The sequence below is a fragment of the Microcaecilia unicolor genome, chromosome 9, assembly GCF_901765095.1.
Source record: "Microcaecilia unicolor chromosome 9, aMicUni1.1, whole genome shotgun sequence".
Classification (NCBI taxonomy): Eukaryota; Metazoa; Chordata; class Amphibia; order Gymnophiona; family Siphonopidae; genus Microcaecilia; species Microcaecilia unicolor.
The window spans coordinates 96,565,428-96,590,322 of NC_044039.1; the positions used below are offsets into that span (position 1 = coordinate 96,565,428).

General features: G+C 42.1%; 1 protein-coding gene across 2 annotated transcripts in view; it reads right to left on the minus strand.

Moving 5' to 3' along the window:
- LOC115477466 (inositol 1,4,5-trisphosphate receptor type 2) overlaps positions 1 to 24,895 on the minus strand; it is an 801,768-nt gene that overhangs the window by 492,186 nt on the left and 284,687 nt on the right. For both annotated transcript variants that reach the window (XM_030214365.1, XM_030214364.1), the window contains exons 14-15: positions 13,282 to 13,443; positions 12,427 to 12,599 (exon numbers count right to left, since the gene is read on the minus strand). In XM_030214365.1, coding sequence (XP_030070225.1) covers positions 12,427 to 12,599; positions 13,282 to 13,443 — 335 coding nt within the window. The remainder of the gene's footprint in view (positions 1 to 12,426; positions 12,600 to 13,281; positions 13,444 to 24,895) is intronic.

Here is a 24,895-nt window from a genome sequence, read left to right on the forward strand (position 1 = left end):
CCTAAATATGTAATACAAAATACATTTAAACAATAACAAATGGACTAGGCTGCCAATGGTTCCACAGTTTGGGGAAAGCGACCAGATTTTAAAGATCAGAATCACTTTTCCAAAGCTCCTCCCCCACTCTGATCGATGTCCACCTACATTAACTCTGGGCCTGGCAAACAATCAGTGCCTACCTGTATTAACCCTGGGCTTGGCCAAAAAATCAATTCTGGCTATTCTGGGTGGGATTGTGGTGATTATTTACATCAGATGTGTGTGGCAACTGAACAAATTAGGGTACTATTTTAGTTTTGTTAAAACAGTACCCCAATTTGTTCAGCTACCACACATCATTCTGATATAAGTTCTGGACCTAATCAGGTCTATTCCATTATATGACCCTATTATTATGAAATGAAATACCCCTAGACACAGGAGTATGGAGTCAGTACACCCCTTTTACATAACTTAACAAGGGAGTTAAATGCTTTAAATTTGTAGAAGGAGTTTTTGGGTTCTTACACATCAAGTATATGTGAAGCTTCAGTATGGTTTTTCCCACTTGTTAAAACCACAGGAGGAGAGCAGTTTGGGAAGAGCCTTGTGTATGTGTGTCTTTATTTATGTGTGTGCTGAGCAATAAGCAGGATTGCACGCCTTATGAGAGGCACTTAAATATGTTCCATTCCAAAAGCTCTCCCATCACCATCATAACCAGCCTGGCCCAAAACAAAACTGAAGTAGCAGCCAAAATTGTTCTTTTACCATAAAACATGTGTCTTAATATGTGTATGTGGAAGAGGGAGATGTCTGGAGGAATGTGTATAGGAAGGCATGCTTGAGTAGTATGGGTGAAAGAAGTATGTTGGGGTGGCCAGGGAATATGTGGAGAACATTTCTGGGGAGTGTGTCTAGGCTGTGGTTTCCCATATCTGTCCTGGGCATCCCATGGGTCATTGGGTTTTCAAGATGTCCACAATGAACATGAATGAGTCAAATTTCATGTATGTTGGGTTTCCAATGAATGCCACTATCCTGAAACCCCACTGGCTGGGGGTCCCCAGGACATGCTTCTGAAGACCTAGTCTAAATGATGTTTAGGGGAGCGTCTTTGTATTTGTGTGTGTTGAGGTGTGGTGTGTGTATGGGAGAAGGTGTTTATGTATTATGTGGATGCTGAGTTTATTTTCAAGTTTTGTACAATTTGGGGGAGTGAGTAGGAAGTGTGTTGACAGATGTATGGAGATATATGTCTGGAAATAAGTGTGGAGACATAAATGGGTACATTTTATGAGGGAGATAAATGGGTTGTTTGGAGGGATGTGTGGCGTATGGCATTTTTTGTAGAGCAGGTGGTAAAGGGTTTATGTGAGCTTGAGAACTGTGTTTTTATGTGTTGGGAGTATATGTAGAAGTAAGGGTGTGTGTGTGTGTGTGTGTGTGTATGTGCTTAGGATGTTTTTTTAATTGAATGTGTGTAGGCTTTTGTATGGATACGTATACGGGGGATGTATGTGAGGTTGGTTCTATGTAGGTTTATATATATACAGAGGGTAGAAGAGTATATGCATGGAGAAGGAAGCATAGTGATGTCTTCGAATGGCTATGTGAGCATGATAGGGTTGATTGGAAAGTGTATGGGAGGTGATTTAATAGATTTGCCAGACGGGTATCTTGGCATCACTCAGTAGATCAATGGAACAATCTTTGTCCCAGTGAGAAGGCAGACAATCAGAAATTTTCATTTTAAAAACATCCAGGTATGCCCAAACTTAAATGGCACTAGGGATTGGGGCACTGAACACAATTCTTTTGAGAGACTAATGCCCTCTCTGGCTAAACTATCTTCACTCGAGAAACACTACATGACAAATAATTAAGAAGGGAATGTTGCTTTTCTGCTGAGTAAATAATTCTAGAAATTATGTTTACTTAATGAGGACATTTCTAGGATGGGGAAGGGGGAATGAGTCCGAATGTTGTGGCCTCTCAGGAGGCTCCACCACACATTTTCTGAAGAATAGTTTCTTAGATTACAGGACCAGATATCAGCAAGGTTCCATCAATGGTCTCCAGTAGGTCTAGTAGGAAAGCTAGAGGATATCTGCCAGAGTGATATCTAAGAAGTTGACTTTCGCAATTAAGTCCATATTGGCACACTGGTACAGACATTTTAGAAAAGATGTGGAGAGGTGAAAATTCAAGTACACAGCCAAGTGAAGGGTAATCTTAAGGTTCGGGGCTCTTCTGAGATGAGCAAAATGACTACAGGAATGAACATAAAATTGCAATTTAGTGGGCTTGATGGAATTGGAGCCCAGTTAATCATTGTTGGGTGCTTCTAGGTACAGGTCAAAACACACAGCCCTGAATCTCCACCACAGAACAGGTTCTGGTATCAATGGTGGTCGTTTACCTCGAGGGCCAGCCACAGTTAACCTATAGCAGTCTACATGGGTTCTGATAGCAGAGTTTCTAGGGATACTTGCTCTGTAAATAAACCTCAGGCTCAAAAATTCACTGCTAGACAAGAGTTGAATGCAAAGGTTGATGGTACTGTTATTAGAGAACTCCTGGGGACAAATCATAAAGCACAAATGGCACTGGTTAATAAACCACCAGAAATTTTGCCATCAAAGTACTCTAGAATGGTAGGGTACTCAGATGGACCAGTGCCAATTGGGCTGAAGATGGCTGTAGAGCAGCATTTGCTGCCTTCAACTAAGTTCATGTTGGTGCAGCTAGCATAGCAACCTGCCCCTGCAGCAACTCAATCAGTTGGAAGGGATAGACCCTTCCACACTGCATAACTACGAAACACTGTAGGCAGAACAAGATTTACAGTTTATCATCCTTAAGATCTATCATCCTATGGAGCTCATAATTTATGGGCTATGAACAAGCAAATATCTGAGGTAGACAGAGGCCCAGATGTGAAACTTTCAACTAGCATAAGATGAAGCAGAACTGGCGAGTAGACAGAGTCAAATAACTGGAAGCTGCAAGTAGCAAGACCTATTGGAGTCAGACCCAGGCTGCAGGCCTGGAACTAAAGTCAGGTCACAAAGCTAGAACAGGACGTTGAAGTGAAGCAGGGTTAAGGGCCTAGAACTTGGGAGTGAGAAAGAAGGACTCTACAAAAGGAGGCTCAACAGCCATCGGGCTGCTGCAAACAATGTCCTGCTTCTCAGCATGTTTTAACTGAGCCCCAGCCAATCCTTGAATCTTAGGGACCTAGCTAGCATAATTTTCTCTAAGGCCCTTAGCTAGCTCCAGGTCACTAGATGTTAAGACCTTTGTCTTCCGGGGCTGACACTTATTCAAGTTCCTGTCAGGATTGTAGTATCACAATTGAAAATGAGGATATGAAAAAAAAAGAGTTGTAAAAGTGCAAGTAAAATTAAACCAGAATAGGATAAGAAATTGGTCTGCATATTAGAAACATGGCTCTGCCCAGTCAATTTTACAACCCTGCTCGAATCCTGTCCCCCCTGGCTTCCTTTCCATCCACTCTCCTCGCTCACAGTCCCTCAATACTCCTGTAAGCTATTTCCATCTCTGATGTCCTTATTCTTCTTTTCTTTGCCAACTATCCCCTCTGGCTTTATTGTAAGCCACACACACCAAAAGCCATATCCTTGACCTAGAACTTCAAAAAAAACTATCATTTCAAAACAGAGGACCATTGCTGGGCAGAAACCCCCTGGTCAATCATCCCAAACTAAACCTAACATTGTACTGGAAAGAATCCACTAAGACAAGACAAATGACCCTGACATCTTATGAATCATGTGGCAAAATCTATGTAATAAAGTTCTGGAACAGAGTTTATGATCAGCACTAGATGTCCTCAACCAACCCCACTGAGTTCCTCCATGAATGGGAGGAAAGAAGCAGAACGGTCCTTGACGAGATTGCACCACTGAAATTTTTAAAAAGGAAGTATACAGAAGATCTCCCCCTGGTTCACTGACAAACCAAGAGATCTCAAAAGATTTTGTAGAAGAAAAGAAAGACAATGGTCCAAGAGCAAAACCAAAACCCACAAGGAGTCATGAAAACAATTTAAAGAAAATACAAAACCAAACTAAGACATGCAAAAGCAGACAAGCTGGCTCCAAATACCAAAATATTAAAAAATCTCTAGGGGTTAATTAATATCCTGCTATCCACCCACACACTTACATCACTAAACAACACCACCACCTCAGCCGATATTTTGGCTAAATACTTCAAGAAAAAGATCACTGACCTAAGAAAGTTACTCCCAGAAAGAGAATGCAACCTGGACACATTTGTCGATGAACTAGATACTACACATGACAATATAATAGCCAACAGAACTTGGTCTTTCTTTGAGCCATTAACCAGGGAAACAGTAAAGCAGCTAGTGCAGATATTTTCCAAGGCATCATGCCAGTTACATAGCTGCCCAAGCTATCTAATGCAAACAGCCCTTGTGCACTTCATAAAACACCTAACATCCTTACCTGTCCTATATGATGTCCACAGGTCTGTTCACAACAGAAAAAGGCAACATCATCCTAACACTGGTCATAAAGTATAGGAAAAAAGGGAAAAAATGAGCCTTCAAACTACAGACCTTTAGCTTCCATACATCTTACGACAAAACTAATGGAAAGACATGTTGCCACTCAGCTAATAGAATACTGACACAAATAAATACACCATGCTGCATAAATCCCAATCAGGTGTCCACCCCCTGTTTAGCGCTGAAACAGTGATAATCACCCTTCTAACAAAACTCAGAATGGAGATTAGCAAAAGAAGGAAAAATCTTCTGTTACAGTTCAACATGTCTAGTGCCTTTGACATGGTTGATCGCTCAATACTTCTAAGACTGCTGGACAAAATCGGAATTGGTGGAGAGGTGCTCTGGTAGTTTGATGGCTTCTTGAAATCCAGAGCCTCAACATGGCAGGAGTCAAGTACCCGTCAGCTGAAAACCTGAAACTTCTAGAAGTCACTCTAGAACGTAAACTATCAATAGAACAACAAATCTCAACTATCACTTCAAAAATGTTCCAAACAATGTGGAAGCTAGGAAGAATAAGAGACTAGTTTCCCTGGGAGATCTTTCACGTGTTAGTCCAATTGATGGTCTTAGCATGTCAACAACTGCAATGTAGTATATACCAGATGCAGAGAACAACTACTGACCAAACTGCAGACAGCCCAAAATCACCACCGCCAGACTGATCTATAGGAAATCACGGTACAAAAGCTCTAAACCACTACTTTGTAAACTACACTGGCTCCCAATCAAAGCCAGAACTCTTTTCAAGATTTGTACACTAGTCCACAAAATCATCTTTGGTCTTGCTCCAGAATACATGACCGATCTAATCAACCTTCCTCTACACAATGCTGTGATAGACGCATGGTATTTACTTGTTCTTCAGTTCCCTACCTGCCCAGGATTAAGATATGTCAGTACACTTGTCCAGCTTCCCCTTTATAAGCATGAAAAACTGGAAATCTCTACCTAAAAGAATTAAGATCTATGAATAACTATATTCCGTTCCACAAACACTTGAAAGCATTCTAATTCAGAAAATCCTTGATGACACATAAGATTTATGAGTAACCATATTCTGTTCTGTAAACACCTGAAAGCACTCTATTTCAGGAAGTCGTTTCACACTGATGTCAAATAACTTCTACCTTCACCCACTACAACTCCCCTTAAAGCAATGTAATCAATCACTCCTGCTTAATGAGTCAATTTTCCACTATCCTCACCACGTTCTCGTCTTCATTCTCTCAATCTCTGCCTCAAACAACAGTTAGATTCTACTGTTACTATATGAACTGTCCCCTCTGACTTTATTGTAAGCCACATTGGAACCAATCACGTTGTAGAAATGTGGGATACAAATGTCAATTAAATAAATAAAAACTGTCTTGTGTTACTTCAACATGTCACTTTTCCCACTCACATCACAGGCAATCCTCTTGATCTTGTTTTCACCTCTTCTCACCACTGCCTTCTTTTCCACTCCCCTACCTTGGACCAACCACTTTCTTCTAACCTTTTCCCTCCCCTTTTGCCCCCTCCCCAAGTTAAATTTTCCTCTTGCTCCTTAATCGAAGTATCCGCAGGGGCGTAGCTACGGGTGGGCCTGGCTGGGCCCAGGCCCACCCAATTTCAGCCCAGGCCCGCCCAGCGCCAGCCCCAGCTCCCATTGCCAGCCACTGCTGCTTTTCCTGTTGAGCAGCAGGGCCGGCGCTACAAAAAGAAGAAGCGCTAACGGCGCTAAGGACGAAAAATGTTTAAAAAAAAAAAGCGCGGCACCGGCAGGCACTGTCTTGGCAGCCTTGAGGCATTGGCTGCTGGCTCGCAGGCTCCTCCCATCTCCTACATCACTGCCCCTGGAGCGACGCAGGGGCAGTAACGTAAGAGACGGGAGAAGCCTGCGAGCCAGCAGCCAATGCCTCAAGGCTGCCTAGACAGTGCCTGCCGGTGCCGCGCTTTTTTTTTTTAAACATTTTTCATCCTTAGCGCCGTTAGCGCTTCTTTTTGTAGCGCCGGCCCTGCTGCTCAACAGGAAAAGCAGCAGTGGCCGGCAATGGGAGCTGGGGCTGGCGCTGGCATGCAGGGCGGGCCTCGTCGAGGAAAAGAGAAAAGAGGGAAAACATGGAAGGATGGGGAGAAAAAGAGGGAAAACAGATGGAAGGATGGGGAGAAAAAGAGGGAAAACAGATGGAAGGATGGCAGAGAATGAGGGAAAACATGGAAGGATGGGGAGAAAGAGGGAAAACATGGAAGGATGGGGAGAAAGAGGGAAAACAGATGGAAGGATGGGGAGAAAAGATAGAAAACAGATGGAAGGATGGCAGAGAAAGAGGGAAAACAGATGGAAGGATGGGGAAAGAAAGAGGAAAAACGAATGGATGGGGAGAGAGACTCTGGATGGAAGGATGGGGAGAGAAAGGGGAGAGACTGGAAGGATGCAGAGAGAAAGGGGAGAGACTGGAAGGATGTGGAGAGAGAAGGGACACTGAACAGAAAAGGGTAGAGTGATACAGAGACACTGGAGAGAGAGAGACATTAGATGGAAGGATCAGGAGAGAGGGTAGATGGATGGAAGGATGGGGAGAGAAAGAGGGAAGACACTGGATGGAAGGGTAGGGAGAAAGAGGTGACACTGGACAGAAGGATGCAGAAAGAAAAAGGGGAGACTACTGGAAGGATGGGGAGAGAGAGGGGAGACTGGAAGGATGGGGAGAGAAAGAAGAGAGCTGCTGGATGGAAAAGGAGAGTAGTGAAAGACTGGAGAATAAGAGGAAGGGGCATGGGGAGAACAAGGGTGAGAAAAAGATGAAAAGCCATAAGTAGATGAAGGAAATGGATAGTACGAATGAATTAAATCAGGACAGAGAGAGAGAGGCAGAAAAATATTGAAGAAAGCAAAGAAAAAGGAGAGAAAAATGAGAAATGGCCAGAAAACCATGGCAGAAGAGTTAAGCGAAAACGAAGGAAAGCAGAATCTAGAGACTGGGAGCGACACAATGAAAAAAAGTAAATGGCCATACAAGAAAGGTAAAGAAAATAATTTTATTTTTAATTTAGGATAAAGTAATATGGTACCTGTGTTAATGAAGTTTCAGAGACCAATACTTCCTTCCTTAGGTCAGGCGAGGATACCGTAACAGCATTATACTGACCTGAGGCAGGAGGTTTTGGCCTCTGAAAGCTCACTGAAAAGGGTGTTAGGCTAGTAAATAAATTTTCTGAAATCTGATGCATTGAAAAGCAGCACTTTACCCTGTGTGACAAATGCATCTGATTAGCATGACTAAATTTTGCTGGGGGAGGGGGGTAGAGAGAAAATGTTGTGCCCACCCACTTTGGGTTCAGGCCCATCCAAAATTGGCAGTCTGGCTACGCCACTGATCCATCGAAAAAATTGTTTCTTTGCTCTCCTCTCTCTCCATAAATCCCTCTGATTCCCCCTCCATCTGGCTGCTCAGCTTGAACTCCACCCTCAAACACGTCATCAGCACCAATGCTCCTGTCCTTTCCCATTCTCAAGTTTCCTCTGCTCGTTCCCCCTTAACTTCACCTCCTGAAGTCCCAGCTGTGCCATTCTGAGCACCTATGGCACAAGCTCAGTTCCCCTTCCTCTGCTTCTTGCTGCCATGCAATATCAGACCTTTGTTAAGATCTCTAAATGCAAGTACTTCGATTGCCGCATTTCCATGGCCTCTAATCGCCCTCAAGTCCTCCACCAAATTTTTAATCTACTTTTCCCTGTTGACACCTCACCATCCTCTTATGACCCCTCATTGCTCCCCCTTTCTGCCCTTGCTGATGTCTGGGCCTTCAAAATTTCCATTCTCCAATCCTCTGTTCTCCCACTGCCGCACAGTGTCTCCTCTGTCTCATACCCCCTGCCCTTCCAGCTTTTCCTGTCCCTTGTCTTCCTGGTCTGTTTTCAACCCTCTCTCTTCTGTCTACATCCTTAAGTCTTTGCCTTTCCTCCTCTCCCTTCTTCAGACCAGTCTTTCATCTGGAATTGTCCCTTCTTGGAAACACATTTTGGCCACTTCCCTTCTCAAGAAATCCCAACTAAATCCCTCCTTGCCTGTCAATTTTCACCCCATCTCTAATTTTTCCTTCCTTGGAAAGATCCTCAATAAGCTTGTCTTTTCTCAACTCAAGTCTTTCATTGAGCAAACTAATTTTCTCCACTCTTACCAGGCTGGCTTTCAAGTGGGCCATAGCACTGAAACCCTTCTTCTATCTCTGTCTGATACCATTCGGGTAGCCTTTGATCAGCACCACTCAGTCATTATCGTCTCCCTTGATCTATCCTTCACATTTGACTTAGTTGATCATACCCTTCTTCTTCATCATCTTCATTCCATTGGTATCTTGGGATCTGTTCTCCCCTGGTTTTCCAGCTACCTTTCTGACCATTCCTTTCAACTGGCTCACTCTGACCTTTTTACCTGTCTTTCCCCTCTCTTCCAGTGTTCCACATGGTTTCATCCTTTTGCCTGCCTTTTTCAATATTTTCCTAGGAACAATTTTGACAGTCATTCAGGAACACAGTTGCATTCCATTTTGCTACGCTGACATTCAAATTCTTCACGGTATATCTGACCCCTTTGCTCCCCTCACAACAATTAATTCCTATATGAGCTCTATCTCTTCCTGGCAGAAGGAAATGAGCTCCTCCTCAATTCTACAAAATATGAGATCATTGTCTTTGCCAACCCACTCATCCCCTTACCCTCTTCCCCTACTGGAAAATACAGCCTTCATCTTCCGTGACTCCATTAAAATCTTAAGTGTGATCTTTGACTTCAAACTCATGTTCAAAGATCAGATTGACTCAATGGTTCGCTCTTCCTTTTTTGCTCTCCATCCAATTCAGTCTGTCTGTCTTTTCCTTTCTCTGCATTCCATCCATTCTCTCATCTATGCCCTGTTTACCTCTTGGCTCAATTACTGCAACTCTCTGTACGCCAACGTCCTCTTCACTCCTTGAAATGCCTTCAACTGATTCAATCCACATCTGTTAAACTCATTCATCGTGCACACCATTTTGACTACGTTTCCCCCCTTCTCTGCTTTGAACACTGGTTGCCCATCTCCTCTCATATCGCCTTGAGTGAATTCTTTCAAAAAGGCAGTAACTAAATCCTAATAAATAAAAATATAAATAAATATTCATTTCAAACTGTTCATGATAGTCTTTAAATACCACTGCCCTTTTGCCCGCTGCCTACATAAACAGACTTCTGGTTCCCTATTACCCCTTCAGTCTTCTGCATTCCTCCTCTGATAATCTTCTCTGCATCCCTCTCTCCCTCAGTACTTGGCCTTTCTCTGTTGCGTCACACTGCCTTTAGCTACCTTGGTCCTCGGCTCTAGAATTGCCTTCCTCTCTCCCTCAGCTCTGCCACCTCCCTTCAAGCCCCTTCTCAAAACTTTCCTCTTTGCTGCTTTTGACTCCTCTTCCAGCCAGTCCCCTCTTCCTGTCTGCTTTGTCATACCCTTCCTTTTCTGCACCTATTCCCTCAGCTCTCTTACTCATCTTCTCTTTATTCTCCCTACTACCTTTCTCCACTAGCATCATGACCTTTTGCTTGTACTTTGCTTAGTCGCAGGTATTGGATGTATTTGCGGTATATCAAATGCTTTAATAAATAAAATTTAGGCATTCAGCGGTGTGCTGAAGCTTAATGCTGTGTTCTCATGCAACATTTACTGCATCAAGGCCACTGAGTTTTAACTTCTGAAATAAAGCTCAAGAAGTTTTTGTATAAATGCTTTCTTGTCACTTTTATTTAAACCACTTATTACTTCATATAGATGAAAGCTCAAATATGGAATTTTGAAGTTCAGCCAAAATTACGTTGAAACAGCTTTGATAGATTTTCTCTTAGGCGGTATATCAAGATTGATAATAAACTTGAAACTTGAAATCCAGCTTCATACCCACAGAGAGAAACTAAAAGTGTACTTTTTAATTACTGACTGTAGCATAAACTAATACAGTTACGTTAAACTTCTTTCAGAGACCTTGATTTATCCAAAGTTAGAGAATCCTCTTTGATAGTAGTAATAAGTGAAACATCAGTAGTTAATACTCTGGTGAAATACCCTGAACTAAAAATCCCTTATTATTACTGACACCTGAAATAAGCAATCACCACCAGCTCTAACTGAGGTAAAGCTAGATAAATAAATTCACTATCTTTGGAAGTTATTTCATATTCACATGCTAAAAGGATTAACTATCCCTCCATGAAAATGAACTAGTAGGTTTCTGGGGCACAGCAACAGGTCTTCATATAATCTTAATTAGATAAAGTGTTCAGGAGAAATTGCAGTTTATGTTTCATACTGGGCTTTGAAACTTTGGGTAGGAGAATTCCTCCTTATTAGACCACCACCACATCAAAAATAGACTTAGGAGTACTATGCTGAGGAAAGATAATACACCCGGTATCAAAACTGAGGGACCTAGCTCATAGGGAAACATTTCCACACACAGGGTTTCCACATAAACAGCTCTTGCAGGCTGAGAGTTGCCAGCTTCAGAGGAGGACTGGAAAAATTCTAACCCCCCATTTTTTTTTGGAGGAGGAAGGGGTAATATATTATCAACTGCAAACATGCCAATATCACTCCACTAACAAGTAATGGAAGTCCTAGCAAAGAATGTGATTCATCAAGACTTTTTTCTCACAAAGAAAATAAGGAAAAACTAGGATTCAATAATACAAAGGCCCTCACTTTAGAAGCCATATTAATGGTTTACATCTGGAAATATTATTATTTATATGCGTACATTGAATAAACATTGAACCTCAATTTTAGAAAGGTGGGATCTATACGTGTAAATCTGCAATACATACATTTGGCAAAGGAGAATGGTTTCAGCAGGACTAGAGCAGGACCAAAAAATACACATGTATTACCCATTTCAGAAGGGAAATATAGGATGCATGACTATGATCACTATGATCAACTTTGGGATTTACAGCTGTTTCCCAGTATATACAGGTGTTGTAAAAGTGCTCTCATTTTGGGAGAGACTAGAGAAGGCTGCCCCTTTAATCCCCCAGAGTTATCTCTGCCCAAGTTGACAGTGGTGAATAATGGCAAGCTCTGTACTTAGTAGGGAACATTTAAATATATATATTTCCAAAATGGCATGTATAACGTGTCTTATCTGTGTGTACTTACACTAGTTTTTTTGGGAGAAGTTTCAGTTATAGCCTGGGGGAGTTGTCTTTCTGAAGTAACTTTCCTATCCAACAATGTAGTTCCTCCTATGCTTATCATTTTATTCTATCTCTTTAAACTTTATCTTAACAGTTTTTTTATTATACAATGTAAACCGCTCAGAAAGTACTCCTAATGGGCAGTATATCTAAATTTCAATACACTTGAGAAACTTCTTCTGATATACCAATTTACATGTGTAAGTGCCGGCACTTACAAGTATTTGTTGCTTAGCTGCCTCCGTTGATGTTTTAGATGTTGACAATTGCAAAATAATTGCTCCCACTGCATATAACCAGTACATACAGATGCATTCAAACATATATTTTAAAAATACTACCAGAATTCAATGCATCCTGACCTGGATGCCTCAATTCCAATTTCTACATTCTATCTACACTGGGGCTGCACGTATAAAAGTAAATCTTTTACCTGTCATTTTGCCATTAAAGAACCAAATATTACATGAACTGTGCAAAATGTAAGAAAAGTTTGGCTCTCTCTGAGAAACGGCTATATCTGATCACAGATCTTTTCAAGAGGTCTAGAAACTTCTGTAAAATACTCCTAAGTTGAGATGACGACACATACAATACAATTTCTGTTCTCTGGGGCACAAAAACAAAACAAAGTGAGGAAAAAATAAGCAAAAGAACATTTGGCCTGATACAGACCTTGGCTCTCTATTTCTCCTCAGTAAATTAACAAATGTTTCAATTTCTTTTGCTGTGATGTGTTTCTCTAATAATTTTCGGTTATTGTGCAGCAAGGCTGTGATGGTATCTTCTGCCAAAATATCATATCCAATCTGGGACTGCATCACACAAAAGTGTTTTGCAATGTACTCCTGAAAAATAAAAAAAGCACAAACAGTCCCACATGATTTACTAGCTTATCTGAAAATATTAATACACTCCCCTTTCTTTCTCTCTCTTTCTTGAGTACTGCTTTCAAATGTGATAAACTAACACAGTCATACTCTTGCTTGGAATTCTCTCCTTCATTTGGAAATGCAAAAAATCTGAAGTTTTTTTTTTTTTCGTTTAATCCAAACTCATGAAGCATTCATAAGTTCCAGAAAATGAACAGAAGTGCAGTTTTACTGTATTAGGAACTATACTTGTGACACCCATGATTTCAAGTATCAGTACAACCTACTTGCAAGTAAGGTTCTTTCATTGATTTTTCTTAAAGTAGGAGGACAATCTTTACTATAGTAAAGGTACAAAATCACTAGAGCAGTCTTTTCTAATCAGTTGGGAAATGAGAAAATGGTTTCCTGTCTCCTTTTTCCACTTCTCTTACTAATTAAACAACTGTATACTTCTGAAGCACCAGGAAAAACATCAACCTGTTTTTATCTTGTGTTTCAAGTATTGTTTTATACACCAAATATAAAATGACAGTTTTTCTTCACAATAGGAATAATGCAGCCTAGCCACAAAGAGGTATCTATCTACAAAAAACAAAAATACACATTCAAATACATGTACATTATTACTGTCCTTTTCACAGAAAATAAACCTAACCTGATTTTTCCTATAGTCCTGCTGTGAGTGTCTGAGGATCCTGTAGCACAATCTTAAAACATATTTGTAGGGCGCATATCTCTGGTCACCCAAATCTTCAAGTCTAAGTATTGACCCCTCTCCAGCTTTATCTTTAAAGGGTGCTTTAAGAATTCCAAATATCTGTAAAACATGAAAATCACTGTTGCATAAGAACAGAGACAAAATTATTCAAAGAGTTTGTCCTACCAGATTTTTTGAGTTAGCTAGACTAAAACCTGATATTAGAATATTACCTCATTCCAATCCTCCAACAACCCCTCCCCCTTCCCACTACTACCACACACACAGACACATTAACCTTTGGATTTTATAAAGGCAACCCAAATTAGCGTATCAAAATGTGGGCAGGATCCTGCAATATGCAAGCATCTAAACTGGTTAACGAGCCAATTAATGGCAATAATTGGGCACTAACAATTAATTACCAGTGTTAATTGTCACCAATTAGGATATACATGCACATTCTATAAATGTCGTCCAAATTTGTGTGCCAAAATTTGGGTGTGATCCTGAAATATGCATGCAACTTAACTGGTTAATGTGCCAATTAATGGCAATAACTGGGCACTAACAATCAATTGCTGATGCTATCACTAATTAGGAATCGCATGCGCATCTGGCTGTGCACTATTCTATAACACTGGGCACCTAAATCACATAGCACGTAACCCAAAAAGGGCCAAGGCCATGGGAAGGGTATGGGCAGATCAGGGGTTTTCCAAAAATTTATGTGTAGTGTTATAAAATACTGGGAATGTGTGTGCAAATTGGGCATGAGGAATTACACCTGGTTTCAACAGACATAAATCCCGGTTCCCCAGTTTGAGTACAAAAATTGGCACTATGCACTATTCTATAAAGGGCACTCAGCACGAAAAGGCCTTTACAGAATAGCAATGATCGCTGATTTTTTTTTCCAGCACCGATTTTTGAGTGCCATTTACTGAATCTGGCCTTAAATAGTTAAATTTTGTCTGTCCAACCTGTTGCAGAACAATATTTTTCCTAGCCAAATAGAGGTAGAGTTGGTGGCATTCCCAGGGTGTAGTTATTTATAAAAATCATATACAATTGCTAATATGGCTATAATCATTGAAAATGGTCTCCAGCATAATAAAGTAAAATAATAACAAAACACAAATGTAAAAAATACAATTTTGGCTGCACTGAAGTCCACTAGTATAAATGTACATGTGTCAAATTCCTTGGAAAACTGTCCTAATATTGCCTCCACTCTGTCTACATCCTATCAGAGGAGCCACAGAAATCTAAATATTATTTTCTGTTACTCTTTTTGAAACTTGACATCTTGGTAGTAAACCTCACTCTTTGGCCTTCAGTCTTGGAGCAGTCCACCCTTGGCATCTCTGGTTTGTACCAGAGGCAATGGAGAGTGAAAACGACTTGCTATTTCATTGATTCTCAGGCTTGACAATCCTCATGCTCACCCATGTTGTTTTGGGATCTTGCCAGGTACTCGTGACCTGGATTGGCCACTGTTGGAAACAGGATGCTGGGCTTGATTGACCTTCAGTCTGTCCTAGTATAGCCATACTTATGTACTTATGTAGAACTGCTACAACATCCAGAAATAGTCCCTAACGTTTTCCCCATGCTATTTCTGCAGAGAATAAAAATATGAGACCAAGGCTATAAATGAAGATCCTGTGGTGGGAGGGGCAAGGAAAGAATGAATCTGACTATGTGAAGGGAAGAGGTGAGAAATGAAGTAAATGGGGTTCATCATAGGGCCTCATAAATGTATATGATTATCAAATCTTTTTATTCCCCCCAAAATATGCAATATATTTTATAACATTTACAAACACAATAAACAAGTATACAAAGTCTTAAAACCCTGATGGCGAACCTATGACACGCGTGTCAGTACTGACACGCGTAGCCATTTTCGGTGACACGCGGCCGCATGTGGCCGCATACAGAGAAGCAGCGGCGTTCCTTGCTGACACCCGGGGCGGATCGCCGATGCGACCCCCCCCCCCTGGCGAAATCACACCCCCCCCCCCTGGTGCATGTTTACCCGCTGGGGGAGGGGGTTGCCATGTGCGCTCCTGTTGGCTCCCTCCGAGTCCTCCGCTTGTTCCCTCCCTGCTGCTCCCTCTGCCCCGGCTCCTGCACGGCTGTTAGGGGATCTTTGACCTCACTTCCGGCCGGCGGAGCAGAGAGCAGCGGAATGCCGTGGGGGACGCATCTCTGGGGGCCCTGTGATCGCCATTACCAGCAACCACATAACCACAGCAACCATCATCCAATCTACTATTCTGGGGTGTCGTGGATTTCTAATTGACCATCATTACTGAGATAGGTGAGGGGGAGGCTGGGAGAGGCGAGGGCATGTGCTATGGGTGCCGTTTCCCGCCATTAGAAATAGCGGCAGCCATCTTAATTTACATAAGGTGGTCAGTTAGGCTAGGTAACCCCTAATTGCCTGCAGGGCTAACAGGCTATCTATAATTCTATCTTCTGTCACTGCCCCCCTGATGGAGAACCCAAAAAATAAAAAACCAAGGTTAAGTAAAGGAAGTGGTAGTAGCAGTAGCCGACCCTTTCAAGAGACATGGACCGAGACGTATGGCATTATAGAAAAAAATGGCAGATCATTTTGCGTTCTATGTACTGAAACGGTAGTAAGCAGAACGTGGAATATAAATAGACATTTTGAAACTAATCATTCCCAGCTCTTGAAAAAAAGTGAGGATGAAAGGAAGGAATACATTTCCAGGCAGCTACACTTTTATAAGAGCCAATCTAATTCCATCCTTAAATTTGTAAAAGGTTCTACAAATTTAACATCTGCAAGTTTGAGCATTGCTCACTCCATAGCTTAGCATGGAAAAGCACTCAGTGAGGGAGAATTTATTAAAGAAACTCTCCTAAGATGTGCACCAGTTCTATTTCACGATATGCAGAATAAAGATGCAATTATTAAAAGAATATCTGAGTTACCACTCAGTAGAAATATCATAAAAGACCGAATAATGAGACTGAACACAAACGTACAACATCAATTAAAGAGAGACATAAGTAATTGTAAATATTTTTCGATCTCTCTTGATGAAACTACTGAGCCAAGGCAAAGTTCTTGAGCGTTTTGTGGAGTGCTTTGAAGAAATTAAGGTATTTCTTGAGGATAAGGATCTGGGAAACTTTCCTCAGCTCAATGATGATAAGTGGGTCAACACCCTGATGTTTTTTACAGATCTCTCTGTTCATATTAATGAACTGAACTTAAAGTTACAAGGTTTTGGCAAAAGTATTGACGTTATGTTTCGATACATAAAAGCTTTTGAAAGTAAACTTAAAATTTTCAAGCGAGATGTAGAAACTAAAACTTATAAGTATTTTCCTCGAGTAACAAAGTATTTTGAGAAGGCCAGTGCAGCTATACAAAATGAAATGGAACCCTTGCATATAAAGTACCAGCATGTTTTAGACTCATTACTTGACCAGTTCAGTGATAGATTTAATCAATTTAGAAACCTAGAACAGACCATGAAAATAATAAAGTATCCTGATGTAGTAGTCTACAGTAGTTTGGAATTAAATGGTTTCCAATGGATGCAAATTGATGATTTTGAGATGCAACTTGTAGAATTTCAAGACAGCATCTGGGCTCAGGTGTTTGTCAACTTGAGGTCAAAGCTTGAGAATCTGGAAAGGTGCCGCTTGGAGAATCAAGAGGAGTGCCACTACGAACAGGAAATTTGGAGTGCCTGGAACCGATTACCAGACACTTTTAGCACCCTGAAAAATATAGCAATGGCTTTACTCACAATTTTTCCCTCTACGTACTTTTGTGAAACCTTATTCTCAGCGTTAAATAATATCAAAACCAACAAAAGAAACAGATTGACAGATGAAGTTAGTAGCGCTTGCTTGGGCTTGAAGTGTACAAAATACAAACCTTCAATTGAAGATTTAGCCAATGAAATTCAGCAACAAAAAAGTCACTAATAGGCAGATTAGTTAAAGAATTCCCCCTCCCCCTCACTTATCTTAGTTCACGGCACCCCACACAAGTTAAATAATATCAAGACCAACAAAAGAAACCGACTGACAGATGAACAAAGAAGTCACTAAGCAGGTAAGTTAAATAATTAGTTTTTGGTTTATTAAATACAGTTATATATTACAATTATACATTTTTGTTATTTAAACTATAAATATCGCGAAATTATGGTTTTTTTCTCGAAGTGACACACCACCCGAGTTATGCTCGGTTTTTTGGCGAATTTTGACACACCAAGCTCAAAAGGTTGCCCATCACTGTCTTAAAAGAACCCCCTCCTCCCCCCCCCCCCCCAAATAAACTTATACTATCAACCACATAGATAAACAGTAGCAAGGTCTGGACTCTTATGACCCTACACTACCTTCCCCTAGCTTCCTAGAATAGACCCCACACCAGCGATACCCCTCAACAGGAGGTTATTCCTGGAGCCAATGGTTAAGCACACATTTTTCCCCCACTATGTATGCCTTACCTAAGACCCATTTTATTGCCCTACCTTGAACCCTTTAGAGCAGAGGTTTTCAACCCTGACTGGCAAGGTGTGCCCTGAGGACTGGGTTGAAACATCTACCACAGAGGCAAATCCAGTCAACTGTACAGTAGAACCTAATATCTGTTGTAGATACTTGACCACAGCCACCCAAGAGGTCCTAATCCACCTGCAACTCTATAAAGCATGAAAAAATGTATTATCATGAAACTTGCATTTCATACATCGTGGGGTACCAGCACAACCAGAATGAAAGGCTTGCTTCTAAGAAAAATATGCCTATGAATGATAAGATACCAACACTCCCATAACTCAGCGTCATGTACAGTCTCCAGAATGGCTTTGATTAATGGTTTAAATTGGGTGATACCTAAGGGACGCCCCTTATCTTGAGTAAAAGTTACCCCCTGAAAAAACATATTGTTGGGGTGTTTGGATGTTGCTTAATTCTTTATGTAACCAAGAGATAGAGGCTCTTCCCAATGCATCCCCCTACAAAAAGTCGCAAAATGTGTTGCCCACCTTCAGGGTCTAGCATGAAAATATAATGGAATAATTATAAATATGCATATCTGCCTGCTGGCCGAAGAGCAATTCTCTGCTGCAGGTCAGCAAAAGATAATATGGTCTCATCTTCCCACAATAAATGTTCTATAAGAGAAATATCCAAGTTCTTTCAATGCCTAAATACCACATTATTCATCCCGGGGAAAAAATCGCCGTAGTGTTCTGCTCACATTGGTACCACCAGCTGGGTTGATCAGCTGGTGGTACCGATGTGAGCAGAACACTACACCGATTGGATTAAGCTAAGTGATATCTGGCAGGAACACCGAGGCTGAACCTAAGGTTACAATATAAAGGATATGGATTGTATCAGAGAAACATTGAAGTATTGATCCTAATAATTTTGGACACACACAACTGCTATTTGAGATTGATCAGTATTCTGAGAGAAGTAATTTGAATAATTTGAGTAACAGCAGTTAGTAATTAATAGATGGAGTTTTTTTAAGCTAAATGATGGTGCGCTGAACCTATGCCTTATAGCCTGCTATGTCGGGCTGGCTGGGTGGCGATACTGACGCTTTTTTCTCCATCAGTGATTGAAATAATTGTGATAAGGTTGATAACAGGGTGTGTGTTTAATATTATATAAACACAACCAGCGTGAGGCTGTGTTTAGATTTTCAGTTATTTCAGACGCTTGAGTGAACTATTAGTTAAAATTTAATGCCAAGAAGTGTAGAGTGATGCACTTGGGGTGCGGAAACCCAAAAGAGAGATACCGGATAGGAGGGGAGAGATTAGTAAGCTCGACTCAGGAGAAAGACCTTGGGGTGTTGGTGTCGGAGGATCTGAAGGTGAAGAAACAATGCGACAAGGCGATGGCCATGGCCAGAAGGATGCTAGGCTGCATAGAGAGGGGCATAACCAGCAGAAGAAAGGAAGTGTTGATGCCCCTCTACAAGTCGTTGGTGAGCCCCACTTGGAGTATTGTGTTCAGTTTTGGAGGCCATATCTTGCTAAAGATGTAAAAAGACTGGAAGCAGTGCAAAGAAAAGCTATGAAAATGGTATGGGATTTGCGTTGCAAACCATACGAGGAGAGACTTGCTGACCTAAACATGTATACCTTGGAGGAAAGGAGAAACAGGGGTGATATGTTACAGACGTTCAAATATTTGAAAGGTATTAATCTGCAAACAAACATTTTCTGGAGACGGGAAGGCAGTAGAACTAGAGGACATGAATTGAGGTAGAAGGGGGGAAGATTCAGGACTAATGTCAGGAAGTATTTTTTCACGGAGAGGGTGGTGGATATGTGGAATGCCCTCCCACGCGAGGTGGTGGAGATGAAAACGGTAATGGAATTCAAACATATGTGGGATAAACACAAAGGAATCCTATTTAAAAGGAATGGTTCTGTGGAATCTTTTTTTTTTTTGTTACATTTGTACTCCGCACTTTCCCAGATCCCTCTGGTACTCCACTATTCACCCTCCTCCATTGAGAAAAATGGCCATTTAACCCTACCCTCTGTTTTCTGTCCAATAACCAATTCCTACTCCACAATACAGCATTGTCTCTTATCCCATGACTTTTTAATTGTCTCAAGAGTGTCTCATCAGGAACTCTATCAAAAGCTTTCTGAAAATCTAGATACACTATGATGGGCATTTTCAAAAGAGACGTCCAAGTTGCAATTTGGACATCCTTGTAAAACGGCGAAATCCAGGGGTGGGGACACCCATATTTTCGAAACAAGATGGACGTCCATCTTTCGTTTCAAAAATACCATCAGGGACGTCCAAATCCTTAAATTTGGACGTCCCTAGACATGGACGTTTCTTACTTTCGGCGATTTTTGAAACCAAAGACGTCCTTGTCAAAAACGGCCAAATGCAAGCCATTTGGTCATGGGAGGAGCCAGCATTTCTAGTGCACCTCGTTCCCCTGACATGCCAGGACAACAACCGGGCACCCTAAGGGGCACTGCAGTGGACTTCATAAATTGCTCCCAGGTACATAGCTCCCTTACCTTGTGCGCTCAGCCCCCCAAAACCCACTACCCACAACTGTACACCACTACCATAGCCCTTATAGGTGAAGGGGGGCACCTAGATGTGGGTACAGTGGTTTTTGTTGGGTTTTGGAGGGCTCGCTGTTTTCTCCACAAATGTAACAGGTAGGGGGGATGGGCCTGGGTCCACCTGTCTGAAGTTCACTGCAGTACCCACTAAAACTGCTCAAGGGACCTGCATGCGCTGTCATGGACCTGAGTATGACATCTGAGGCTGGCACGACATATTTTGAAAGATCTTTTTTGAGGGTGGGAAGGGGTTAGTGATCACTGGGGGAGTAACGGGAGGTCATCCCTGATTCTCTCTGGTGGTCATCTGGTCATTTGAGGCACCTTTTTGTGCCTTAGTCGTAAGAAAAACAGGTCCGGGTGAAAACATTCAAGTGTTCGTCAGGGACGGACTTGTTTTTTTCGATTATGGGTCAAGGATGTCCAAGTGTTAGGCATGCCCAAATCCCGCCTTCACTACGCCTCCAACACACCCCCTTGAACTTTGGCCGTCCTTCCGACGGAGTGCAGTTGGAGACGTCCTAAATCAGGTTTTGATTATACCGATTTGGACGTCCCTGGGAGAAGGACGTCCGTTTTCCGATTTATGTCAAAAGATGGATGTTCTTCTCTTTCGAAAATGAGCCCCTATATCAACCAGTGTATCTTTATCAACATATTTATTCACACCTTCAAAGAAATGAAGCAAATTGGTGAGGCAAGAATTCCCTTGGTTGAATCCATGCTTACTCTGCCCCATTAAACCATGTTTGTCTATGTGCTCCATAATTTTATTCTTTAAAATAGTTTCCACTGTTTCGCCCGGCACTGAAGTCTGGCTTACCAGTCTGCAATTTCCAGGACCACCCCTGGAACCCTTTTAAAAAATTGGCATTACTCTGGCCACCCTCCAATTTTCACATACTATGGACAAGTTTAATGACAGGTTATAGATCACTAACAGCAGATCAGCACTTTCATGTTTGAGTTCTTTCAGCATCCCAGGGTACATAACCATCCAGGGTCAGTATATCTTCCAGGTTCACGGAGATTTCTTTCAGTTCCTCCGCATCATCACTTTTGAAAATAATTTCTTGTAAAGGTAGATCTCTTATATCTTCTTCTGCAAACATTGAAGCAATGAATTCATTCAGTCTCTACGCTATGGCCTTGTCTTCCCTGAGTTGCCCTTTTGCTACTTGATGATCTAACGGTCCCACAATTCTCTCACAGGTTTTCTGCTTCGGATGTACCTGAAAAGTTGTTACTATGAGTTTCTGCCTCTGTGGCAAGTTTCTCTTCATATTCTCTTTTAGCCTTGTTTATCAATGTTTTGTATCTAACTTGCCAATGTGTATTTTGCTACTTATTTTCTTCATTTGGATCCTTTTTTCATTCCATTTCGATCTTTTTCTGCCATCATCTATGTTACTTTTCAAAAGAGAAAACTGTCCAACAAGTAGCATATATCTGCATTTGATACGTTTTCCCTCCAAATCTCCAAATTGGTATTTTCGAAACCAATTTTTAGACGTTTTTCTATGAAGTCCATCAGAAGTGCATTCAGATCACAAGGGGGAGTGTCAGAGGTGTGTTAAGGGTGGGATCTGGGTGTTCCTAACACTTGGATGTTTTTCAGCTATAATGGAACAAAACAAAACTGTCCAGAACTAAAACTAAGACATTTTGAGCTAGACCTGTTTTTATAACGAATAAGGCACAAAAAGGTGCCCTAAATAATCAGATGACCACTAGAGGGAATCAGGGATGACCTACCCTTATTCCCCCAGTGGTCACTAACCCCCTCCCACCCCCAAAAAATGTGATGAAAAAAATTACTTGCCAGCCTCTATGCCAACCTCAGATGTTATACTCAGGTCCATTAGAATAGCATGCAGGTCCCTGGAGTAGTATAGTGGTGGGTGCAGTGCACTGCAGACAGGTGGACCCAGGCTCATACCTCCCCCTACCTGTTACACTTGTGGAGGAAACTGTGAGCCCTCCAAAACTCACCAGAAACCCACTGTACCCACATATAGGTGCCCTCTTCACCTGTAAGGGTTATAGTAGTGGTGTACAGTTAGGGGTAGTGGGTTTTGGGGGGGGGCTGGGGTGCTCAACAGACAAGATAAGGGTGCAGTGATGAGATGTGTACCTGGGAGCATATTATGAATTCCACTGCAGTGCCCCATAGGGTGCCCTATTGCTTTCCTGGGTTGTCTGCGGGGCCAGTCTACTAAAAATGCTGGCTTCTCCTACATCCTAATGGCTAGATTTTGTGCCTTTTGCACTTGGACATTTTTTGGGGGGTTTTGAAAATAGACCAAAAAACATAACATCCAAACCATAAAACCTTGTTCAAAACAGCATTTAAAAAAAAAAAAAAGATAGACGGTTTTCTTTTTTGAAAATGACCTTCTTTCCTAATCAGAATTTGGACTTTTTTTGCAAAACGTCCAAAGTTAGATTTAGAAGTCATAACGAAAATGCCCCTCCACGTCACATAAACCCCCTCATTCTTTAACAGGTTGCCAAAAGTTAGATGCCAATTGTGTCTGTAAGTAACAGAATACTAGTAGCTATGTGCATGATTCTGTAGTTACACGTATAGGTGATAGCTACATGCTCAGCAGTATTCGATAGTATACGCAGGCAATTGCCTTAGCACACAAATGAAAGGGGGCTCGTGGGGGGGGGGGGACATTTAGGGGCTTTACTTTCAGAGCTCTGTAAGTAAAGCATGCAACTGTCACATTTAAGTGTACACATTTATGCATGCTATTGACAGATCCTATGCAAAATTGTCCATGAGCCCTGCAACAGCAAGCCCAAATCAGACAGTGAAGGCCCACCTTTGCTCCTCAGAAAGAAGTCAAAGATTACAATGAGCAAGTCAATTTCATTCAAGGAGACAATGACGTGGAGGGGCATAATCGAACGGGGACGACCATCTCCAGTGGTGTGCTGGAGCAGGCTCTCACAGGCTCTCAAGAGCCGTTTGTTAAGTTTTTAAGAATTTTGAGAGCCGGTTCTCCATGGCTACTTTAACAAATGGATCCCAAAATGTGGGCCCCTCCTGAATTCTCTTTTACTTTGCTGGCGAGAGAGAGCCCCCCTGTTAACAATTTACCAGCACACCCCTGAGTCCATCTCTAAGGGTGCCCCATCTCTAAGGATGTCCCGGTGAAGGGGCGGGGAAACCCGTATTATCGAAACAAGATGGGCGTCCATCTTTCGTTTCGATAATACAGTCGGGGACGCCCAAATCTCAACATTTAGGTCGACCTTAGAGATGGTCATCCCCAGTTTTCGGCAATAATGGAAACCGAGGACGCCCATCTCAAAAACGACCAAATCCAAGTCATTTGGTCATGGGAAGAGCCAGCATTCGTAGTGCACTGGTCCCCCTGACATGCCAGGACACCAACCAGGCACCCTAGGGGCACTGCAGTGGACTAACTGATGCACTAACTGAATGGAAAAAGGCATACAGTCGTCATGGGCATCCTTCCCTTTCGAAAATAAGCTAGATAATATCATAAGACGTACCATGCTGCTTTAGACCAAAGGTCAATCAAGCTCAACATTCTCTCTCCAAAGGTGGTCAATCTGAGCAATAAGATGCAGGCAGCAGATCCTAAAGAGAACCTTTCCTTGTTGCTCAATAGCAGCAGCACCAGACTGAAGTACTGAAAGGACCAGACACACTACCCTCCCACACTTAGGGCTGGATTCTATAAATGGTGCTCAAAAATGGGTGCTACATGCTATTCTATAAAGGGTGTGCACCCTTTATAGAACAGCACTTAATGCCGATTCCCACGTCCTAACTTCGGGCACCAGACTTACACCTTTAGAAACTTAGTATTAAATGCTGGCGCCCAAGTTGGGTGCACTGACCCAATATTCCATAACTATGCGTGTAATTTTTTGGAACACCTCCGACACACCCATGCTCCTCCCAAAGCCACCCCCATTTTCTGATTCACATTATGGGAGTAGGGTGTCCTGCCTTATTGTCATGGTCCTACTGTGACTCAGGAGTCCAGGACTCAGCTGTCATCATCCAGGAAGCACCTTACCCAGGGAGTTCGATGGGGCCACCCCCCCCCCCCTTGACTAGCTGCCAGCGCGCCCCGCAGTGACGTCAGATGCCATTGCGGAGAGAGGCATTTAACCCTGTCCGGCCTTCTCTTAGATGCTTTTACGTCGTTAGCCACCTCTGTAGTGTTGCTCCTTGTGGGTTCTGAGATGCCTCCTCTCTCCTGTTTAACTTCGCCTGGCTTGCTGCCTGCATGAGAGGGTTCCAGTACAAAGTTCTACTACACGTGTGAGAATATTCTAGTACATCACTCATGTGAGTGGGTTCCAGCGCAGCATCTTGCTGTTTGTGTGTGGGGGTTCCAGTGTAGCATTTTCCTGCTTGTATGTGCAGTTCCAGTGCAGCGTCTCGCTGCTTATGTGAGTGGGTTCCAGTA